This window comes from Jaculus jaculus, chromosome 10 (genome assembly GCF_020740685.1).
Source record: "Jaculus jaculus isolate mJacJac1 chromosome 10, mJacJac1.mat.Y.cur, whole genome shotgun sequence".
Taxonomy (NCBI): Eukaryota; Metazoa; Chordata; class Mammalia; order Rodentia; family Dipodidae; genus Jaculus; species Jaculus jaculus.
This window is the reverse complement of record NC_059111.1, coordinates 12,796,846-12,818,458: the sequence shown is the minus strand read 5'-3', so window position 1 is coordinate 12,818,458 and position 21,613 is coordinate 12,796,846. Positions and strand designations below refer to the sequence as shown.

The window sequence follows — 21,613 nt, the reverse complement described above, 5'->3', positions numbered from 1 at the left end:
GGTTGTCAGGTCCTTTTCCTTCCCGGGACCTCAGTTTTCTTTTCTGCAAAATAGTGGAGAAAATGGGGGTGTAGATGACATGGTTGATCAAGTTTCTTCTAGCTCAAACTTTTCTGAATCTATGAATGATTATATTCTCACATTATATGTTTATATTGAATAGCTTTCCTAAGAAGCCGGGATCGATCACATCAAAAATTCTATAACATGATGACCAAGACACAAATGTTTATTCGCTTCATTGAGGAGTGCTCTTTTGTCAGTGACAAAGACGCGAGCCTGGCATTTTTTGATGATTGCGTAGATAAAGTAAGTAACATTATTTGCACAGAGCCCTAGCTCTTATGTGACTGCTACCGATGTTATGAGCTACTGTTTTGATTTATAGTTTTTAACAAAATCTAAAATACTTTCAGGGTTGACCATTTACAGTGAGAGTTTTGGTGACTTGATAGAAATTACAAAATGTACTTTTTAAAGGCATCTTGCAGGATTTACTAAATTAGTCTTATTTTAATAATCAGATCCCTAACCCTCCATGTGTACTTACAGTGGGCATTTTTCCAAAGCCCATGGACCTCTGACATGCTGAGATGTCACGTGCTGGGGGTGGGTATAGCGTAAAAGAGATTTCACATAACTCTCTGCAGTTGAGAATAAACTTATAATTTAAATCAGTAAATTCTGTTTTGAGGTAGGGTTTCACCCTAGCCCAGGCTGATCTAGAATTTACTATGCAGTCTCAGGGTGGCCTTAAACTCAAGACAATCCTCCTACCTCTGCCTCCCAAGTGCTGGGATTAAAGGCGTGTGCCACTACATCCAGCACTTAATTCTATTTTATATCTATATGTGAAACCACCTTCTTTTTTCTTCAGTCCCAGAATCTTTAGGTGAAATATAACTAGGTGGCTATTCCTGCTAGAAAGAGAAGAAGTGAGAGAACAGAGGTAATAGGGGTGTCTAAGCCTCAGCAGGGAAGGAAGGTAGAGTAGCTGAGTGTGGGTGCCAGCGCCCAACCCAGGTACAGAGAGCATCCTCACAGAGGCCTGGTCTGATGTGGAAACCCAAAGGAGAGGGGGAGTGAAGAGACTGCCCTTCCTGGGACAGACAGTTGTGGATTGTCAGAGCTTACCCAGGAAGAGAGCATACACACAGGTGCGGACCGCGTGGAGGTCGGAGTCAGAACAGGTTGAGAAGAGTGGCCCTGTGTGTTGGATACAGGAAATGGGAAGTCAGCTTGACCTGGGTGGAGGCAGTGCCGCGTGGTGTGCGTGGGGTTTAAGCTGCAGTGTGCTCTGTATGTCTAGGGTCTTCTGTAAGTCACGATGGGAAGCAGTGCAGTGGGTGACTTGAAAAGTTCCTTGTATTTAGTTACTTTTTAATATTTTTATTTCTTTGAGACAGAGAGGGAGGGAGAATATAAGTGCACCAGGGCTTCTGGCCTCTGCAAACAAGCTCCCAGATGCATGTGCCACTTTGTGCGTCTGATTTTACATGGGTATTGAGAAATCAAACCTGTTCTGTCAGGCTTTTTAAGCAAGTGCCTGTAACAACTGAGCAATCTCTTCAGCCCCTACAATTCCTTTTAAATTTAAATTCTGAAAATTTTCAAATAATTTTCAAATAAAATTAAATTAAATGTATAATCATTACTTCTGGATTTATTATTTTCCAAACATTTTATTTACCTCTTCAAAATCTAGACCTAGTGAAACACTACTTATACATATATTTTTCTTAACACTCCCTTAATGATATTTTTAAGATTTTATTTTATTTTTTTATTTATTTATCTGAGAGATATATAGAGAGAATGGGTGTTCTAGGGCCTCTAGCCACTGAAAATGAACTCCAGATGGATGTGCCATCTTGTGCATCTGGCTTATATGTGTACTGGGAAATCAAACCTGTGTCCTTAGGCTTCTCAGGCAACTGGCTTAACTGCTAAGCCATCTCTCCAGCCCTCCCTTAAAGATTTCAATGACTAGTCAGAAAATCCAAGCTGTGAATTAGGTGTGGCATATAGCTCAGTGCTACAGCACTTGCCTAGCATGTGTAAGGCCCAGGGTTCAATCCCCAGTAGCATAAAAGCAAACAAATAGGGCTGGAGAGATGGCTTAGTGGTTAAGGCACTTGCCTGTGAAACCTAAGGACCTGTGTTCGACTCTCGAGGTCCCACATAAGCCAGACACATGAGGTGGCACAAGCGTCCATGGTCACATGTGCGTACAAGGTGGCCTACACATCTAGAGTTCAGTTACAGTGGCTATAGACCTAGTGTGCCAATTCTTTTTCTCTCACTGTCATTAAAAAAAAAAAAAAAAAAATCACACACACAAACAAATGAAAACTCTTGAAAGAGAGCCAGGCGTGGTGGCGCACGCCTTTAATCCCAGCACTCTGGAGGTAGAGGTAGGTGGCTCACCCTGAGTTCAAGGCCACCCTGAGACTCCATAGTGAATTCCAGGTCAGCCTGGACTAGAGTGAGACCTACCTCGGGGTGGGGGGTGAGAAAAGAAAAACTCTTGAGCACTTGTGGGGGCAGAAGTAGGATTGCCTTGAGTTCGAGGCCACCCTGAGACGACATAATGAATTCCAGGTCAGCCAGAGCTAGAGCAAGACTTTGAAAAAAACAAAACAAAACAAACAAAAAACTCTTGAAAACCTGTGCCCTAAAACATAGCTACTTATTGTTGCTTTGTTGCAATTCAAAGGACATTTCAGTAGAAAAATTACCCCAAACACTGAAGTCTGTCCGAAGCTTTGCACACCTGGCGCAGAGGTCCATTGCGGCTCTGGTGTCCCGCAGCAGAGCTCACTGGACGCCGTCCACAGCCAGTCTTCGTGCTTGCCCGCAGACATCCCCTCAAGTTCAGCACACTTTGGTCACGGATGTGGAGGGGATTCCTTAGCTGAGTCACATTGAGCTCATTTTTTTAAAGATAGCAAACCATCTTACCTCTGGCAATTTAGCTATAAAAAAATAAAATTGGAGCCGGGCGTGGTGGCACATGCCTTTAATCCTAGGAGAGGTAGGAGGATTGTGAGACTACACAGTGAATTCCAGGTCAGTCTGGGCTAGAGGGAAACCCTACCTCAAAAAATCCTAAATAAAGAATAAAATAATTAGATGTGCTTAACTCCTACTGCTACCTAATGACTAAGATTGAACAGAAATTAGACATATTCCTCATTTGTTCTTACTTTATCCATCCAGAAAACATTTGACACACTGAATAGAAACGAGACAAAGCAATGTATGAGAAATTTGAGTCTCATTTGTGACTAATTTAATAACAGTGTGTTCTTGTTCTTCACACGATTATATTTGAAAACCTTAAAGTCTAGTCCTGTAGGATGATGCTTTACTAAGGACAATTTTTATAACAAATAGTCTGCTAAGACATTTTTCTTGGTTTTCGGCCATCCATTTGCAGTATTTTCTGAGTATAGTAATGTTTTGTGGAAAAGTGTAAGGAGAATATGAAGATTATTTTAATTTTATCTTACTGTGGGTGTTGGACTTTTTTCTCTCTCTATAGACAGATGTTGCTGTGCTGTGCTTCATAAAAGTCAGAGATATCCCATTAATAAGTAGAGGATTGTGGCACAGAGATTTCCTTTTTTTTTTATTTTAACAATTAAAGGGAAATGTCTTTTATTGAGGTATTGAATCGACAGTGCAATGTTTCATATTGTAATTGGCTATAATTCTTAGCATTCTTGTGGTTAGCCTTTTTTTCCCTGAAGTCAATACTTGCTCTATTTTTGTTTTCTGTCAGTTAGTATTGGAACTCTTACACAGATTGAAATACTCTAATTTTTCAAGACATCAGGTTATCTGACCTTTTTTTAAGTTTTTCTGGAGCTTTTCATCTGAATTGATTGCTTTCTATTCTGTTGTCTGGTATTTTCTCCTCCATCTTGGTAATTATATCAGCCTCTGTCTGTAGTTACATGTCCTGCATTCTGGCTTCAGTAAATATGTTCTTGTGTGTTTCCTGGTTAAAGTGAAGCACATCTTCCAACAACTTTAGGAGAAAGGATAATTGGAAGATGCTGAAAATTTCTTCTCTACTTCCCTACTCCTTGATTGCTGATTTGACTAGAAAAAACTTTGAAGTCATTGCTCTATTGTTTTTTTTTCTTGAAGTTATTATTGTTGAGAAGTCTAGTATCATTTTGATTTATGATCTTTTGTCTGATGTCTTCTCTCTCTGAGACCTGATCCCTGATATCCTTGAATTTCCTGAGAAAATGCCTTGTGTAGGCCTTTTTTCTTCATTGAATTGGGCATGTGTCAGCACTTTTATTCTGTGAATTCATTTCCTTCAGTACAGGAAACGTTTTCTCATATTTTCTTTTTTTTTTTCTTTCTTTTTTCCAGTTTTTTTCTGAAATATGTTTTATTTGCATAATATCTCTGGTAGGGTAATGTTTTATATTCCAGTGTTGCTCGTATACTTTTTTTTTAAATTTTGTTTTGTTTGTTTCTGTTTTTCAAGGTAGGGTCTCACTGTCACTCAGGCCTACCTGTAATTCACTACGTGGTCTTAGGGTAGCCTTGAACTCATGGTGATCCTCCTACCTCTGCCTCCCAAGTGCTGGGAGCTGGGATTAAAGGTGTGTACCACCATGCCCAGCTGATCATATATTTTTATTTCTGATACCATATCTATAGTCTGTCTATGGATTCACAGAGTGTTCCCTTTTACAAAGCACCTCATTCTTACTCCATTGGTTTGCATTGGTTATTTTGAAGTTTTCTTCTCTTGCATTACGTCAGCCTCCTCTGAGTACCTTTTTATGCTTATTTTGGTGTCTTTCAAGTTAATGGTTTTCCTTATGAGTTATGATTTTTCTTTTACTTTTTAAAAATCTGTGTATGCATGGAGTGTGTATATGTATGATGTATATATGTGTTTGTGCGGACGCACATGCCTCCTGCACACACATGCAGCAGAATGTCAGTACCCTCCTCTGTGGCTCTTCCACATCATATCCTCAGACCAGTCTCTCACCAATCTGGAGCTGCTGTTCTCAGTCAGACTGCTGGACCAGAAGTCCTTGTAATTCTACTGCTACCCTACCCCTAAAGACTGTAGTTACAGATGTGCGTGGCCAAACCCGACTGTTTGTTTGTTTGTTTGTTTGTTTGTTTGTTTGTTTTTGAGGCAGGATTTTGCTGTAGCCTAGGCTGACCTGGAATTCACTATGTAGTCTCAGGGCAGCCTCGAATTCATAGCAATCTCCTATCTCTGCCTCCTAAGTGCTGGGATAAAGGCGTGCACCATCACACCTGGCCTATTTTTTGTTTTGTTTTGTTTTTTTACAATTTTATTTTTATTTATTTATTTATGAGATACAGAGAGAGGGAGAGAGAAAGAGTGAGAATGGGCATGCCATGGCCTCCAACCACTGCAAATGAACTCCAGACACATGTGCCACCATGTGCATCTGGCTTACGTGGGACCTGGAGAATCGAAGCAGGGTCCTTAGGCTTTGCAGGCAAGTGCCTTAACCACTAAGACATCTCTCCAGCCCCTGTTTTTGTTTTTGTTTCTAATGTGGGTGCTGGGGATCAAACTCAGGTCCTCATGCTTGTGCACCAAGTACACTGACCCATCTTGAGCTATCCCACCAGCCCAATGTTGTGGATTTTTTGTTTGTTTTTGAGTAGAACTTTCTAAGTATGAGGTGACGATCATAAACTAACCCAACTATTTTATTGGACTTCAGGTTTGACTATTGTCTGTGATACTTTCAGCAATGTAATTCTTTTTCCTTTTAGCAGATTATTTCTACCTTGCTGGTTTTACTTAATCATTGTGGAGCTATTTCTATAGTAGTATTACAAGACTTGTTTACTTTTTTTATTTATTAGAGAGAGAGAGAGAAAGAGGCAGATAGAGCAAAAGAGAGAATGGGCACACCAGAGCCTCCAGCTACTGCACACGAACTCCAGATGCATGCCCACCTTGTGTATCTGATTTACATGGGTCCTGGGGAATCAAACCTGGGTCCTTTGGCTTTGCAGGCAAGTGCATTAACAGCTAAGCCATCTCTCCAGCCCAGTCTTATTTTTAATAGTTCTTTAGTTTATACATTTGTGCAAGTGGTTTATTTAGTCATTACTCTATGGATGAACACTTGCCTACCTAATGTGATTTTTTAAAATTTTATTTATTTATTGGATTTTCAAGATAGGGTCTCACTCTAGCTCAGGCTGACCTGGAATTCACTGTGTAGTCTCAGGGTGGCCTCGAACTCATGGCAATCCTCCTACCTCTGCCTCCCAAGGGCTAGGATTAGAGGTATGCACCACCGTGCCCGGCTTTTTAATTTTATTTATGAGAGAAAGAAAGAATTGGCATGCCAGGGCCTCTGGCTCCTGCAGTTGAACTCCAGATGTGTGTGCAACCTTGTGCACATATGTCACCTTGTGCATTTACTTCATGTGGGTTCTGGGGAGCCAAACCTAGATCCTTAAGCTTCGCAGGCAAGCACCTTAACCACTAAGCCATCTCTCCAGCTCTAATGTGGTTTCTTAAAATATGTTTTTTAAACTCCTTCAGGTGGATATGGACAAGAGCGGTGAAGTGCGACTTATAGAACTGGATGAATCTTTTAAAAGTGAACACACTGTTTTTGTAACACCACCTGAGATCCCCCACCTGCCCAATGGTGAAGAACCCCCTTTACAGTACAGGTATTCAAGAGGCACAATGTTTGAGACTGAAAGAGAGACGCAATCCACCATCTGTGACATAGCTTTCTAAGGACTCTGGTATTTTCAAAAATCCAAACTGTACAGATCACTAATTTTTAGGTGGTAAGCAAGCTTATCCCACATCCATTATTAAGTTTTGAGGTATAAGCAGAAAAAATTTATAATTTTGCATAATTCAGACTTGAACAGCTACCTGTATTTATTAAGTATTTTCACTGGTACATAACGTCCCCACACTCAAATACAGCACTTTCATTGTAGAATTTTGATTTTTGTTTCTAAAACTGCTTTCCTCACTTCCACCCTTTTTGTTCTGTGCACACACTGATTAATGTGACCGATTTACAAAGGGATTGTGGAGCTAATTTAGGACCAATATTTGCCCCAATTTAACCAGTCAGTATTGATTTATATAATATGCCTTTCAAACTGTTCCTTTTTAAATAAATTTTTATTTTAAGGTGCAAAAATTCAGAATTATTTAAACTGATCATTGTTAATTTCATAAATTTAGAGTCAGGGGTGGTGGTGCACACCTTTAATCCCAGCACTCGGGAGGCGGAGGTAGGAGGGTCACTGTGAGTTTGAGGCCATCCTGAGACAGCAGAGTGAATTCCAGGTCAGCCTGGACTAGAGTGAGACCCTACCTCAAACACCAAAAACAAAACAAAAAATTGTCAGAGACTGCTGAGTACTTGGCATTTAACTTAACTGATACATTGTTCCTACCTTCAAGTCAAGTGGGAAAGAAAGGTTGGTCCTGATAAAGATAGATTTATTATTTATCTCTTTAGTATTAAATATGTTTATTTTTATCTACAATTGCATGTTCTTTTAGATTTTTAATCATATTTTATTCTCTGATAAAACTGTATTTAAAGATTCTAGAACTATTTCATGTCTATATTTTACTGATCACAGTTTGTTACCTCATTGAGAAAGATTTTTCAGGACATTCTCCTTTATATTTTGGATTAAACTCATTTTATAAATGAAAATGTGATGTTACAGACGCAGCTTGTTTACTACGTAGGTCACTATATCCCTGATCCTTTCATCCATCATCGATGTTGTGGAGGGGGTTGTACATGTACTGTATGAACATGTGTGTAGTTGCATGTCCCCTGTGCATACATGGCCAGAGTAGAGCATCAGGTGTCCTATGTCAGTCTTCTGTGTTGTCTTCTGAGATGGAGGTTCTCAGTGAAGCTGGAGCTTGTGGGTATTTTGGTCAGTCTTGTTGACCAGTGAGCCCCAGCAATTCTCCTGTCCCCAACCCTCAGGATGAGGGTTATAAGCGTGCATGGCTATGCCCAGCGTTTTCTTACATGGGTGCTAGAGATTAAAGTGAGGTCTCCACGTTTAAGCACTCTTACCCACTGAGCAATCTCCCCGTCCCATACTCCTACTTTTTTTTTTAAAGATTTTATTTTTAGCTGGGCATGGTGGCAGACGCCTTTAATCCCAGCACTCGGGAGGCAGAGGTAGGAGGATCACCGAGAGTTCAAGGCCATCCTGAGACTACATAGTGAATTCCAGGTCAGCCTGAGCCAGAGTGAGACCCTACCTCGAAAAACCAAAAAAAAAAAAACAAAAAACCAAGGTTTTATTTTTATTTATTTATTTGAGAAAGACAGAGGAAGAGGGAGGGAGAAAGTGAGAATGGGCCCACCAGGGCCTCTAGCTACTGCAAATGAACTCCAGATGCACGTGCCACCATGTGCATCTGGCTTATGTGGGACCTGGAGAATCAAACCTGGTTCCTTAGGTTTCATAGGCCTGTGCCTTAACAGCTAAGCCATCTCTTCAGCCCTCTTACTACTTTTTAAAGTATATCTTTTATGGCTGGAGAGATACCTTAGCAATTAAGGCACTTGCCTGCAAAGCCAAAGGACCCAGGTTTGATTCCCCAGGATCCACATAAGCCATATGCACAAGGTAGCCCATGCATCTGGAGTTTATTTGCAGTGCCTGGAGACCCTGGCTTGTCTATTCTCTCTTTCTCTCTACCTGTCCATTTTCTTCTAATAAAGAAAACCAAAATATATTTAAAGTATATCTATTGTAAAAAAAAATTTTAATATTTTCATTTTTAAATATTTTACTTATTTGAGAGAGAGAGAAAGAGACAAATGAGAAAGAGATGGACATGCCAGGGCCTCTGGCCACTGCAAATGAACTCCAGGCCTGCAAAGCATAAGGGCCCAGGTTCATTCAATTCCCCAGTACCCACATAAGCCAGATATACAAGGTGACATATGCATCTGGAGTTTGTTTACAGTGGATGGAGACCCTGGTGTGCCCATTCTCTCACTCTGCCTCTTTCTCTCTTAATAAATAAAATATTTTTTAAAAAGTAAAATAAGGGGGCTGGAGTGATGGGTTAGCCGTTAAGTGCTTGCCTGTGACATCTAAGGATCCTGGTTCAAGGCTCGATTCCCCAGTTCCCACGTAAGCAGATGCACAGGTAGTGCATGCGTCTGGAGTTTGTTTGCAATAGCTGGAGGCCCTGATGCGCCCATTCTCTCATTCTTTCTTTCTCTGTCTCTCTCTTCCTTCTCTGCCTCTTTCTCTCACTCTCAAATAAATAAATAATAAATTCTTAAAAACTAAAATATTTCTCTTAATTTTTTTTCTTTTTTTTTCCTTGGTTTTTCCAAAGTAGGCTGTCACTGTAGTTCAAGCTGACTGGAATTCACTCTGTAGTCCCGGACTGGCCTCATACTCACAGCAGACCTTCTACCTCTGCCTCCCAAGTACTGGGATTAAAGGTGTGCTCCACCACACCCAGTTATTTGCAGTCTTGTATTATAATTGTTTCTTCTTAATTAAAGCTATTTCTGGGCTGGAGAGATGGCTTAGTGGCTAAGCACTTGCCTGTGAAGCCTAAGGACCCTGGTTCGAGGCTCTATTCCCCAAGACCCACGTTAGCTAGATGCACAAGGGGGCGCACGCGTCTGGAGTTCGCTTGCAGTGGCTGGAAGCCCTGGTGCGCCCATTCTCTCTCTCTCTCTCTCTCTGGTTCTTTCTCTGTCTGTCACTTTCAAATAAATAAATAAACATAAAACAAAAATTTTAAAGCTACTTCTATAACTTATAAATACACAATAGGGGCTGAGGCTGTAGCTCAGTGTGGACCATTTGCCTATAATGTGCAAAGCCTTGAACCTGACCTCTAGCGCCAGGCTAACCTTATCACTCAGGAACGTCTCTTTTCATCATGTCTGTCTCCTCGCCTTGACCTTTACAGATGCCCAGAACACTTTGCACTACTAGCGCCCTAATTGGGCCAGCCTCTTCACCCATTTTAATCTTCCTCTACCCCAACTTCAGTTTGTTTTCTTTCTTTTCTTTTTCTTTTTTTTTTTTTTTTTATTTTGAGGTAGCATCTCACTCTAGCTCACGCTGACCTGGTACTCACTATGTAGTCTCAGGGTGACCTTGAACTCATAGTGATCCTCCTACCTCTGCCTCCCAAATTCTGGGATTAAAGGCGTGCGCCACCACACCTGACTTCCAACCTTATTTTTCTTAGAAGTCCTCAACCTGCTAGCTAACCTGCTATACTAATTTAAGATCATGTTAGAACAAAGCCTGTTGCTAATGAGTTTAGAGCTTTTGCTCCCCACCCCTTTTGTTATTTGTTTTGTTTTGTTTTCAATGCTGGGTCTCACTCAGGCCCAGACTGACCTAGAACTACTGTTAGCCCAGGTTGACCTTAAACTCATGACAATCTGCCTACCTCAGTCTCCTAAGTAAGTGCTGGGATTAATAGTGTGTACCACCAGACTTGGCTACCCCTCTTTTTAAGAATATCTGTAGTAGTCAGGCGTAGTGGCACACTCCTTTAATCCCAGCACTCAGGAGGCAGAGGTAGGATCACCATGAGTTCAAGGCCACCCTAAGACTACATAGTGAATTCCAGGTCAGCCTGGGCTAGAGTGGGACCCTACCTCAAAAAAAAATAAAAAATAAAAAAAGCTGAAGGGATGGCTTAGCGGTTAAGGCATTTGCCTACAAAGCCAAAGGACCTAAGTTCGATTCCTCAGGATGCACATTAGCCTGATGCACAAGGGGGCGCACACGTCTGGAGTTCATTTGCAGTGGTTGGAGGCCCTGGTGCGCCCATTCTCTCTCTCTCTCTCTTTCTGTCAAATAAATAAAATACATATGTATATATAAAAGAATATCTATAGTAAATGTCTTAATCTAAAGCAACAGTATTGATGGTTGTCTTGTTGGAGATAATATTGTTTTGTAGGCCCTTTACCAACAATAACATTTATTAATATATTTACTATGTGTACATGAATACTAATTTCTAAAAGTTTTCTTGAGTTGCTTCAAATTTAAGGTCAAATTTGTTTAAATGAATTTCCCTTTTTACCCCCAAATATATTGATGCTGTATTTAGCAATTGCATTTCTAAATATTGGAGTAAGAGAAGGAACATGGGCATAAGTATTTGTTGAGTATGTATCTTAATCTGATAGAAGGAGATGATTAAATTCTAAGTTGTTATTGGTCATAATTCTCTTAGCTAACAACCATTATGATCATATATCTGTGATTGATTTTTTTCTCTTCTCTTCTGTAACAGCTACAATGGATTTCCAGTTCTTAGAAACAATTTATTTGAGAGGCCTGAAGGATTTCTGCAGACACAAACAAACAAATTACCTTCTAAGTCTAGTAGTCCCAGTAGCCCTTCTCCTATGTTCAGAAGAACAAAACAGGTGCATTGAACATTTTACATTCTTCATGTAATCAAATATTAGAACAAGAAGTAAATTTGATATCCTCCCTTTATAAAATTCACCATCCCAGATGTAACTATTACCAGATTGTTATTTGGTCCTATGCACTCTGGAGACAGTTTATAGTAATCTGACTTCAGGGAATTATCCTAGTTATTTTATCTCTAAACTTGGCATACTGTATAATACAGATCAAGATGAAGCTTAAAAGCACATTAATTGGGCTAGAGAGATGGCTTAGCTGTTAAGGCGCATGCCTGTGAAGCCTAAGGACCCTGGTTCGATTCTCCAGGTCCCACGTAAGCCAGATGCACATGGTGGCACACGCGTCTGGAGTTTGTTTGCAGTGGCTGGAGGCCCTGGTGCTCCCATTCTTATTCTCTCTCCCCCTCTCTCTGTCTCTAATAACTAAATAAAAATTTTTTTAAAACATATTAGTCATAGCCATGTTTTGTTATGTATCACAAAAGCATCTGACTTTTTCTTGTTCATCATTCAGTTAAATAAAATTGCCTAAGTGTATAAATTTATTAATGATATCCTTGACTTTTTTCCAGGAAATTAAATCAGCTCACAAAATCGCCAAAAGGTACTCTTCCATCCCTCAGATGTGGTCTAGGTGCCTACTGCGTCACTGTTACGGGTTGTGGTTTATTTGTCTCCCAGCTTATGTGAAAGTATGTCATTCCAAAGTCAGAGCTCTGAAAACGGCGTACGATGTGCTTAAAAAAATGCAGTCGAAGAAGATGGATCCGCCTGATGAGGTGAGTGTGCCGAACGTACTTATCCTCGACTCCTGCGCATTTGTTGGCTTCTGCTCACGCGCCGCCTGCGTTTCAGGTGTGCTACCGCATCCTCATGCAGCTCTGCGGGCAGTACGACCAGCCTGTGCTTGCGGTTCGCGTGCTCTTTGAGATGCAGAAAGCCGGGATTGACCCCAATGCAATCACTTACGGATACTACAATAAGGTAACTGCTTTGCTTTAATGGAGAAAGTGTTATTCCCGCCATTGCACAACCCTAATTTAGTACCAGAAATAATTGAGGAGGGGTTATTTCGCATTTATGTTAGAGTGTTCAGAATACATTTTGTAAATGAAAGAAATTTTTGTTTCCTATTACGTTATCCAATGTAATTTGTAATCTTTAGCCTGATTCTGAAGGCAGTGTATGTTCATTTATAAAAATTAGTTTACTCCAGGTGTGGTGGCGCACGCCTTTAATCCCAGCACTCGGGAGGGGGTGGTACAGGAGGATTGTCATGAGTTCGAGGCCACCCTGAGACTACATAGTGAATTCGAGGTCAGCCTGACCTAGAGTGAGACCCTACCTCAGAAAACGAAAAAAAAAAAAAAAAAAAAAAAAAAGTTTACTACTGTTGGGCTTGGTAACACACACTTTTAATCCTAGCACTCGGGAAGCAGAGAGAGGATTGCCAGGAGAGTTCAAGGCCATCCTGAGTCTACATAGTGAATTCCAGCCTGAGCTAGAGCCAAAACCCTAGGTCGAAAAACAAGAAAAAAACCAACCAAACAAACAAATAGTTTACTAATTATTTTATTTTTGTTGCATGAATAGGCTGTTTTGGAAAGTACCTGGCCTTCAAGAAGTCGTAGTGGCTATTTTCTTTGGACAAAAGTAAGAAATGTTGTTTTAGGAGTAGCACAATTCAAAAGAGCTCTAAAGAAACAAGCACGCTTATCACAGACAACTCTCTCAGGTAATTAAATGTTTTTAATGTATGCATGTGTTTTACTTTTTTCAAGATTTTTGGGTATATTTTATATTTTGAATACTTTTTTGAATACTTATTTTTGAATATTTTGTGGCTTTATTACCATTAAGCAATAAGGTGTTTTGGTTTTGGATTTAAAAAAAAATTTTGTTATGTCTGTGTATGTGTAACAAGAAACACTTTGGTTCATTTGTATATATGTAATGAGAAACATAGAAGGTGGGACCCAGTTCATTCATGCTTTGCAAATACTTTTTACACATAACCTGAGTGTTTTGGTGTGCCCGTAGTTTGCCTGTGATCTGTCTGTCACATGAGGTCACTGTGGAGCTGTCCACCTGTAGTGTCATGTTGGCTTTGGGGAAGCCCAATCTGTACTAGATAGAGTGTTCTTCCCACTTTAAAACACCAGATTCCAGGCGGGCATGGTGGTGCACGCCTTAAGTCCCAGCCCTCTGGAGGCAGAGGTAGGAGGATTTCCATGAGTTCAAAGCCACCCTGAGAATACAGAGTGAATTCCAGGTCAGGCTGGGCCACAGTAAGATCCTACCTTGCAATAACAACAACAAAAAATACCAGATTTCACCGGGCTTGGTGGTGCATGCCTTTAATCCCACCCAGCACTTGGGAGGTAGAGGTAGGATCCCTGAGAGTTCGAGGCCTCCTTGAGAGACTGCATAGTAAATTTCAGGTCAGTCTGGGCTAGAGCAATGTCCTACCTCAAAACACCAAAATAAAAAGTAGAAAAAAATAAGAAAGAAGGTGCCCGGTGTGGTGGCGCACGCCTTTAATCCTAGCACTCAGAAGGCAGAGGTAGGAGGATCACCGTGAGTTCAAGGCCACCCTGAGAATGCATGGTGAATTCCAGGTCAACCTATAGCCAAACCCTACCTCAAAAAAATAAATGAATAAAAATCACCACCAGATCTCACCATTTTCCCACCTGTTTAATTATCTACCTTTGGTGACCTTGAGCCCCTATTGATAATTCTCAGGAGGTTTCTGTGTCACAGTTGTGTTTTGCTGAGTGTGTGGCATGTTTCTTGTCTGCAGCAGTCGTACATGATTAGCTTCAACATGAAACGCAGATGTGCTTTTGGCACCTCCTTGAGTAGTGAAGTGCTCTCAAATTGCGTTCTTCAGCGGATGGCAGCGACCTGGGTGCTGTCAGCTGTGGGGCACGCAGCCGGATGCGGGGTTTCTCGCGGCGTGAACCGCTGGTGGAGCTCATGGCAGCCTGCGCGCTTACCTCGGCCTTGTCGGAGTTCACTCTGAAACTAGACGTGCTACGCTAGGTGTCTAAGTTTCTGTAACGCGGTGACCTTTTTGTTTTTCTGTTAGGCACTTGATTTGATATTAAATTGAATGGTGCAATGCAGCTTTATCTGCCATTTGAAAAGTTAGGAAGTATTTAATCCAAGTATTTAGTCCAATTTTGTCCAGGCAGTCCGAGCAGCCACAGATCTCTTCATAATTTTGAATTACCCTCCTCCTCTTCCTGCTGCTGAGGACCACATCTGTGGCCTCACACAGGGTAGGCCTGGCTTCAGCATTGAGCTGCAGTCTCAGTCCCTTACCATGGCAATTACTGTTTGTTGTAAGGAAGCTTACACCTCTGTTTCTGTGATAGTAGTATTATACCAGTGCCGATGTCCCTGTTCTTAACATGATGCTCTGGTCATAGAAAGTGCCAGTAGGAAAAGCCAGAAACTCTGTGCTGTGCTATTTTTGCAATTTCTAGTCTTAAACTGTTTTAATTAAAAAGTTGCACTAATTTTCCGGGCATGATGGTGCACACCTTTAATCCCAGCACTTGGGAGGCAGAGGTAGGAGGATCATCATGAGTTCAAGGCCACCCTGAAACTCCATAGTGAATTCCAGGTCAGCCTGGGCTTGGGTGAGACCCTACCTCAAAAAAGAAAAGAAAAAGAAAAAGACTGTCTAGCAGCCCTGTATGCTTTGGTACCCATATGGTAGTACAGATGACATAGTTTCTCTTGGCTGCAGTGTAGAGCTAAAAGTAAATTATTTTGAGATCTGGGAGTAGATAATCCATAACTAAAAAAATAAGCCGAGCATGGTGGCGCATGCCTTTAATCTCAGCACTCGGGAGGCAGAGATAGGAGGGTCACTGTGAGTTCAAAGCCACCCTGAGACAACGTAGTGAATTCCAGGTCAGCCTGGATTAGAGTGAGACTCTACCTCGAACCCCCCCCCAAATGTATGTTTGATTGGAAGTTGTTAAAAAAAACTATGTAAGTAAATCCAAATGCTAATATGTGGTTGATAAGTCCAGTTGCTTTCACTAAAGAAGTTTTTGATAAGCAGTGTAGGGTTTTGTTTCTTTTTTTATTCCAGGTGGCCATTCTGATCTTGGATATAATTCATTATCTAAAGATGAAGTTAGAAGAAGGGATACTTCTACTGAGGATGTTCAAGAAGACAAAGATAAAAAAGGGAGTGATTCTAGTTCCTGTAGGTATTGATTATTAAGACAATACTGTATATAGCAGTGAACTGGCATTCCTAGAAAACACAAGTGACTTAACTATAAAACTATAGTTTGATTTTCCATTTTTCCATTGTAACTTCTTTCTCCTCATTATCAGCCCTCTTCACTACCTAATACTCTCCTGCAAAGCTTCATGTAGGAGGCGTGTGATCTCGGTGGTACCACTCTCCAACTACAGACTGTTTAAGACAGATGCTACCTAACCACTTAACGCAGACTCATGTTATAGTAGGAATGTAGGGTTTCTTAAACAGAGGCACTTTTTCTATGGTTTAATACTTTTATTTAAAGTTTCTTAGTGAACTCTGACTTGTGTTTACAAGGGGAAATAGAAAATTTGCATATGAGACTTGTATATGACCCATACTTATCAATTTGATCACACTGGAGTTAAATCAGTAGAATGACTTACTTGTGGTTGACAGATGCATAGGATGATTATCCAGTATATTCTTCTCCCCATTATCTGATAGAAATAAGTAGGACCAGAGGCTTCTCTCTGTGCCCTCACTGTATACAGGTTTCATTTCATTAACGTTTTGATTTTCATCTTTTAGTGTCAGAGAATGAGAGTGCAAAAGGAAGTGCTGATTGCCTTCCTACTCTGAGCTACCGAACTTCTTCCAGCATAGTTCGCCTTGGGAATGCAGGTGGCAGCAGTGCTAATAAACTACTGGGCGGAAGTACGGGTAAGTTGAATACTTTATATCTGTTGTGTGTGCAATAAATTGTCTTTGTACGTCTAGTGAATATGAATATGTATTTTTGTTGTTATTGTTATTTCGAGGTAGGGTCTCACTTTAGCCCAGACTGAACTGGAATTCACTATGTAGTCTCAGGATGGCCTCGAACTCACAGCAATCCACCTACCTCTGCCTCCCGAGTGCTGGGATTAAAGGTGTGCACTCCCATGCCTGGCTACAGAGAGAATGGGTGCATCAGGGCCTCTCTCTGCTGCAGATAGACTCCAGGCACATGCACCACTTTGTGCATCTGACTTTACATGGCTTACTCAAATTCGGGTTCTTAAGGCTTTGCAGGCAAGAGCTTTAACTGCTTGGCCATCTCTCCAACCTAAAAGTATCTTTTAAAATTATGTGCACACCCTCTTCTGGTATAACTTAGTAGCTTGATTTTTCTATTTTGTAACATTGGCTCAAGCTTTTATGGTAACAAAGTATAAAGGGAACACCTCCAACCTAAATACTTCCTTTAGAGTTGGGACTGCTGGGGCTTCGGGGGCAGTAGAGATGATGAATTCCAAGAGACCATACACCTAGCTGACTTTTAAATGAAGTGCATGGTTTCGTAGTCTGCAAGTTACTCCCGGTTTTTCAGAGGCAAAATGGATGTCCTTCAGATAGGTAAGTTGCCAACGCCCAATATTGTTTCATTTCAAAGTATTTACATGCATGTGTGTGTGGTGGGGCGTGGGGGTATGTGTGGTACATGCATGTGTATGTGCTTTTGTGGTGCCTCATGCACTCACCTGTAGCAGCCAGAGGACATCACATGTCCTGCTCCATCTCTGTTCTGTGTTTCCTTACTTGAGCTAGAGTGTCTCGCTGATTCCAGAACTTGCCTTCATTTTATTTTATTTATTTTTGCATGTCATGGTGATCCTCCAGTCTCTGCTCACCATAAGACTGGGGTTACAGACATGCATGACTATGCCCAGTTCTGTGGGAGTTGAAAGTCGAGCTTCTTACCCGCTCTGTACATTCCTTTCTGGCACACTGCTTATCCCAGCACTGTATAATCTTCATTAATGACGTGTGCTGGTTTTTATACATTTTGTTCTGTTCTCCTCAAGCTGATGCATCAGCTACCTGCCCAGACAGGTAGCACTGTCTGCCAAACTCATCCATGGTATCAGCAACAACTCCTCTCCGCCTTTCTTTAGCTAGGATGACTCTTTTGCCTATAACCTTGACAGTAAACTGATGTACTTTCCCCAATAAACAAGCAGGCGCCCCTTTGGGCTATGCAGATCTCTAGTTGGAGTTCATCCTGTGAGGTCTCTCATTACAAACTCTGTCTTGAGATCTGGTTTCTGGGACACCATTCTACACTGGTTTTTAAATGGCTCCTAGGGATCAAGCTCAAGTGTCACTCAGACCTTCTCAGGCCCTAAGCTTGCACAAAAAGAGCTCTGAATCACTGAGCCACCTTTCTAGCCATTTAAAAATTTTTTTTAAACATTTTTATTTATTTATTAGAGACAAGAGAGGGCAAGAAAGAGAGAATGGGTGCACCAGGGTCTCTAGCCACTGCAAAAAAAATTCCAAATACATGCACCACCTTGGGAATCTGCCTTAATGTGGGACTTGGAGAATCAAACCTGGGTCCTTAGACTTCACAGGCAAGTGCCTTAACCATTAAGCCATCTCTCCAGCCATTTTTATCTTTTTCTTCTTCCTTCCTTCCTTTCTTTTTTTTTTTTTTTGTTTTACTTTTGTTTTTGGTTTTGTTTTATTGAGATAGGGTCTCACTCTAGCCCAGGCTAACCTGGAATTCACTACGTAGTCTCAGGCTGGCCTTGAACTCACGACAATCCTCTTACTTCTGCTTCCCAAGTGCTGGGATTAAAGATGTGTGCCACCATGCCCAGCTCTTCAGCCATATTTTTAATGTATTTGTTAGTACAGCGCTGTTTATATTAGTGAAAGAAGGGGATATTTATTTATTTTGAATAAGTAATTTTTTAGCTTTTAGTTAGCATATAGAGCTTTAAGTATCATAAGCACTGCTTATTTTAAAGGTGAAAAACTAAAATGTAAGCTTGGGGACACGGTGAGGTGGAAGGATCATAGTGAGTTTGAGGCCTCCCTGGGCTACAAAGTGAATTCTGGGTCAGCTTGAGCCAGAGTACAACTACACCACCCTACTTTGCCAAAATAATAAATTAATATAGCTTGGCATTTTGCAGGTCACATAAATTATCAGTAGCTAATGGATTAGGATCTAGGATCATACTTGACTTCCCACATTTTTCTCTAGACCATAGGTGGTAGTTTGAATAGATGGCCCCCAATATATTCAGTGTTTTATTAGTTTATAGTTTGCATCTGCAGCCACCTGGCTGGAGGTGGGGTCACTAGGTGGATCTTAGGGTCCAGCCCTTAAGGTGTGGTAGTGGGTTCAGATTCCAATCTAAAGATATGCAAAGTGTGCCTAGCTGGAGTTGCTGAGGTGTGTGTGCTGTGTGGTTTTTGGCTTTTTTGGCTTTTTCTCTCTTTGCCTGGTCCTTTAAAAGGGGCCAACTTCTTCTACCATTACGGAACTTCCCCTGGATCTGTAAGCTTCAATAAATGCCGTCATAATAAAGCCCTCCATAACTGTGCCTGGTCTGGAAGTTCATCTCCACGAACCCGGAGCTGTCTGCTACACTATCTTCAAGGGTTAGATGAGCATATTACCCAGAGCTTCTAGTGTTAGTCTATCACTGAAGTCAGTTTACATCAGCTTAATTTGGCATCGTCTTGTCATCTACAAAACCTGGAACTTGTGCTGTCACAGCTGACCTTCCGTGGCCCTGGCCTGCTGCAGTGCTGCCTGTGTCTCTGTCACCTACGGGGACGTCCTCCAGCTCAGGAGCAGGCAGACTATGGCCAAATTTGCAGCATGTTTTTCTGCTAGCACACAATGGTTTTTACATTTTTTATGTAATGTTATGTTAGAAAGAAATGTACAAATCTCCAAAACTGTAATGCAAGTATAAATAAAAATAAAATGAGTACTTTTATGACACATGAAAATTACTTGAAATTCAAACTTAAGTGTTCTTCAGTACATACTATGAAAATCCAGTCATGATCATTGTTGGCTTACAGGTCATCTGTGGCTGCTTTAAATATATGTGTGTGTGTGTGTGTGTGTGTTTAATTTATAAAAGAGAGAGGGAGAGAGAGGAGATAGAGAGATAGAGAGAATGGGTATACCAGACACATGTGCAACCTTGAGCACCTGGCTTATATGGGTACCAAGAAATCCAACCTGGATTCTTAGGCTTTGCAGACAAGTGCCTCAACCCTAAGCCATCTCACCAGCCCATGGCTGTGTTTTTTTTGGGGGGGGCGGGGGTTGGTAAGGAGAGAGAATGGGAATGTGAATGGACACTCCAGGGCCTGCCACTGCAAACAAACTCCAGACACATGTGCCACTTTGTGCATCTGGCTTTACATGGGTACTGAGGAACCAAACCCTGGTCATTAGGCTTTTTAAGCACGCATCTTAACCACTGAACCATCTCTCCAGGCCCTGTGGCCACTTTTGAACTACAACTCACAAAAACTAAAATGTTTATTATCTAGCCCTTTATAGAAAACATTTGTAGAACAGTACTATCTAAATACCAGAAAGTTAGATTACCTTTAACAATCTTACTTTATATTTCTTTCTAAGGTAATTATTATAACTTGAATACTAAAGAAATTTATTGGTACCATAGAATTACTTTATAACCATTTAGTCTTTCCTAGCTATTTTTTAAAAGATTTGATTTTTATTTTTATTTACTAGACACAAAGGGAGAAAGTGAGAATGGGCACACCAGGGCCTCTAGCCACTGCAAACCAACTCCAGATGTATATGCCACCATGTACATCTGGCTTACGTGGGACCTGAGAATCAAACCTGGGTCCTTAGGCTTCACAGGCTGCGCCTTAACTGCTAAGCCATCTCTCCAGCCCCATCCCATCCATTTTTTTTTTTAAATTATCACCCTTAGTAACTTATGTTTGGTGGTTATTTCATTGTTGTCTGCTCATGCTTTTTCCTTCAAACCAGTTTTTTGGGGTTTTTTGTTTTGTTTGTTTTTTTAGGTAGGGTCTGTCTTTAGCCCAGGCTGACCTGGAATTCACTATGTAGTCTCAGGGTGGCCTTGAACTCAAGGCGGTCCTCCTGCCTCTGCCTCCCCAGGGCTGAGATTAAAGATGTGCGCCACCATGTTCAGCCCAAACCAGTTTTTTTTTTTTATTTATTTATTTGAGAGTGACAGACACAGAGAGAAAGACAGATAGAGGGAGAGAGAGAGAATGGGCGCGCCAGGGCTTCCAGCCTCTGCAAATGAACTCCAGACGCGTGCACCCCCTTGTGCATCTGGCTAACGTGGGACCTGGGGAACCGAGCCTCGAACCGGGGTCCTTAGGCTTCACAGGCAAGCGCTTAACCGCTAAGCCATCTCTCCAGCCCCCAAACCAGTTTTTATGAACTTCTTTGAGTAATCTTGTAAATGATTCTTTGGTCCTGACATTTTGTATTGTAATAAACACCTGACTGATCACTTGGCTACTGATGACCTATAAGCTTAACCACTCAGTTCTGTCCAGCCTCTAATAGATATTCTTGACCTGAGTTAGTCATTAGCTTACCCTTGATTTTTGGCTTGAAAGTGTTCTCTTCTGATAAGTACTGTGAGTTCATCACTACTATTAATCTCTGTATCTGGGATTTACTAAAATGCTTTACTTTTCAATAATGTTTTCTCCTGTCATATACTAGCATATGCTAGGACTTAAAGTATTTGGGCTTATTTATGCTCTGAATTAGTCTGTGCATATTTTACGATTATCAATAGATACATATGCTTGTCTATATTGCATCTCTACACACCTGACAGCTTCTAAAAGATATGGGAGTGAAATCAGCAGAGGCCAGTGGCATCTCTAGGTGTTGCCTATTGATTTAAGGCAGAGAGAACGGAAATGAAGAGTAGCAACAGCCACTTCTGTTTCTTTGAGGAGAAAGCAGTGGGCAGTATTTGTGAATAATGTAACATGGCATTCACATTTGACTGATAGAAACTTGCAATTAATGTGTTAAGCAAAGGCAAAGTATTCTATATGGGCAGTCAAAAAAGATCTGAAGATTTTAAAA

The 21,613-nt window shown here is 41.1% G+C and overlaps 1 protein-coding gene across 3 annotated transcripts in view; it reads left to right on the top strand.

The window, feature by feature from the left end:
- The window catches only part of Dennd4a (DENN domain containing 4A), a 110,859-nt gene that overhangs the window by 65,366 nt on the left and 23,880 nt on the right, over nucleotides 1–21,613 (top strand). For all 3 annotated transcript variants that reach the window (XM_045160137.1, XM_004662555.2, XM_045160136.1), the window contains exons 14-21: nucleotides 164–309; nucleotides 6,578–6,711; nucleotides 11,333–11,468; nucleotides 12,047–12,253; nucleotides 12,330–12,458; nucleotides 13,068–13,209; nucleotides 15,583–15,699; nucleotides 16,294–16,425. In XM_045160137.1, the coding sequence (XP_045016072.1) occupies nucleotides 164–309; nucleotides 6,578–6,711; nucleotides 11,333–11,468; nucleotides 12,047–12,253; nucleotides 12,330–12,458; nucleotides 13,068–13,209; nucleotides 15,583–15,699; nucleotides 16,294–16,425 (1,143 nt within the window). The remainder of the gene's footprint in view (nucleotides 1–163; nucleotides 310–6,577; nucleotides 6,712–11,332; nucleotides 11,469–12,046; nucleotides 12,254–12,329; nucleotides 12,459–13,067; nucleotides 13,210–15,582; nucleotides 15,700–16,293; nucleotides 16,426–21,613) is intronic.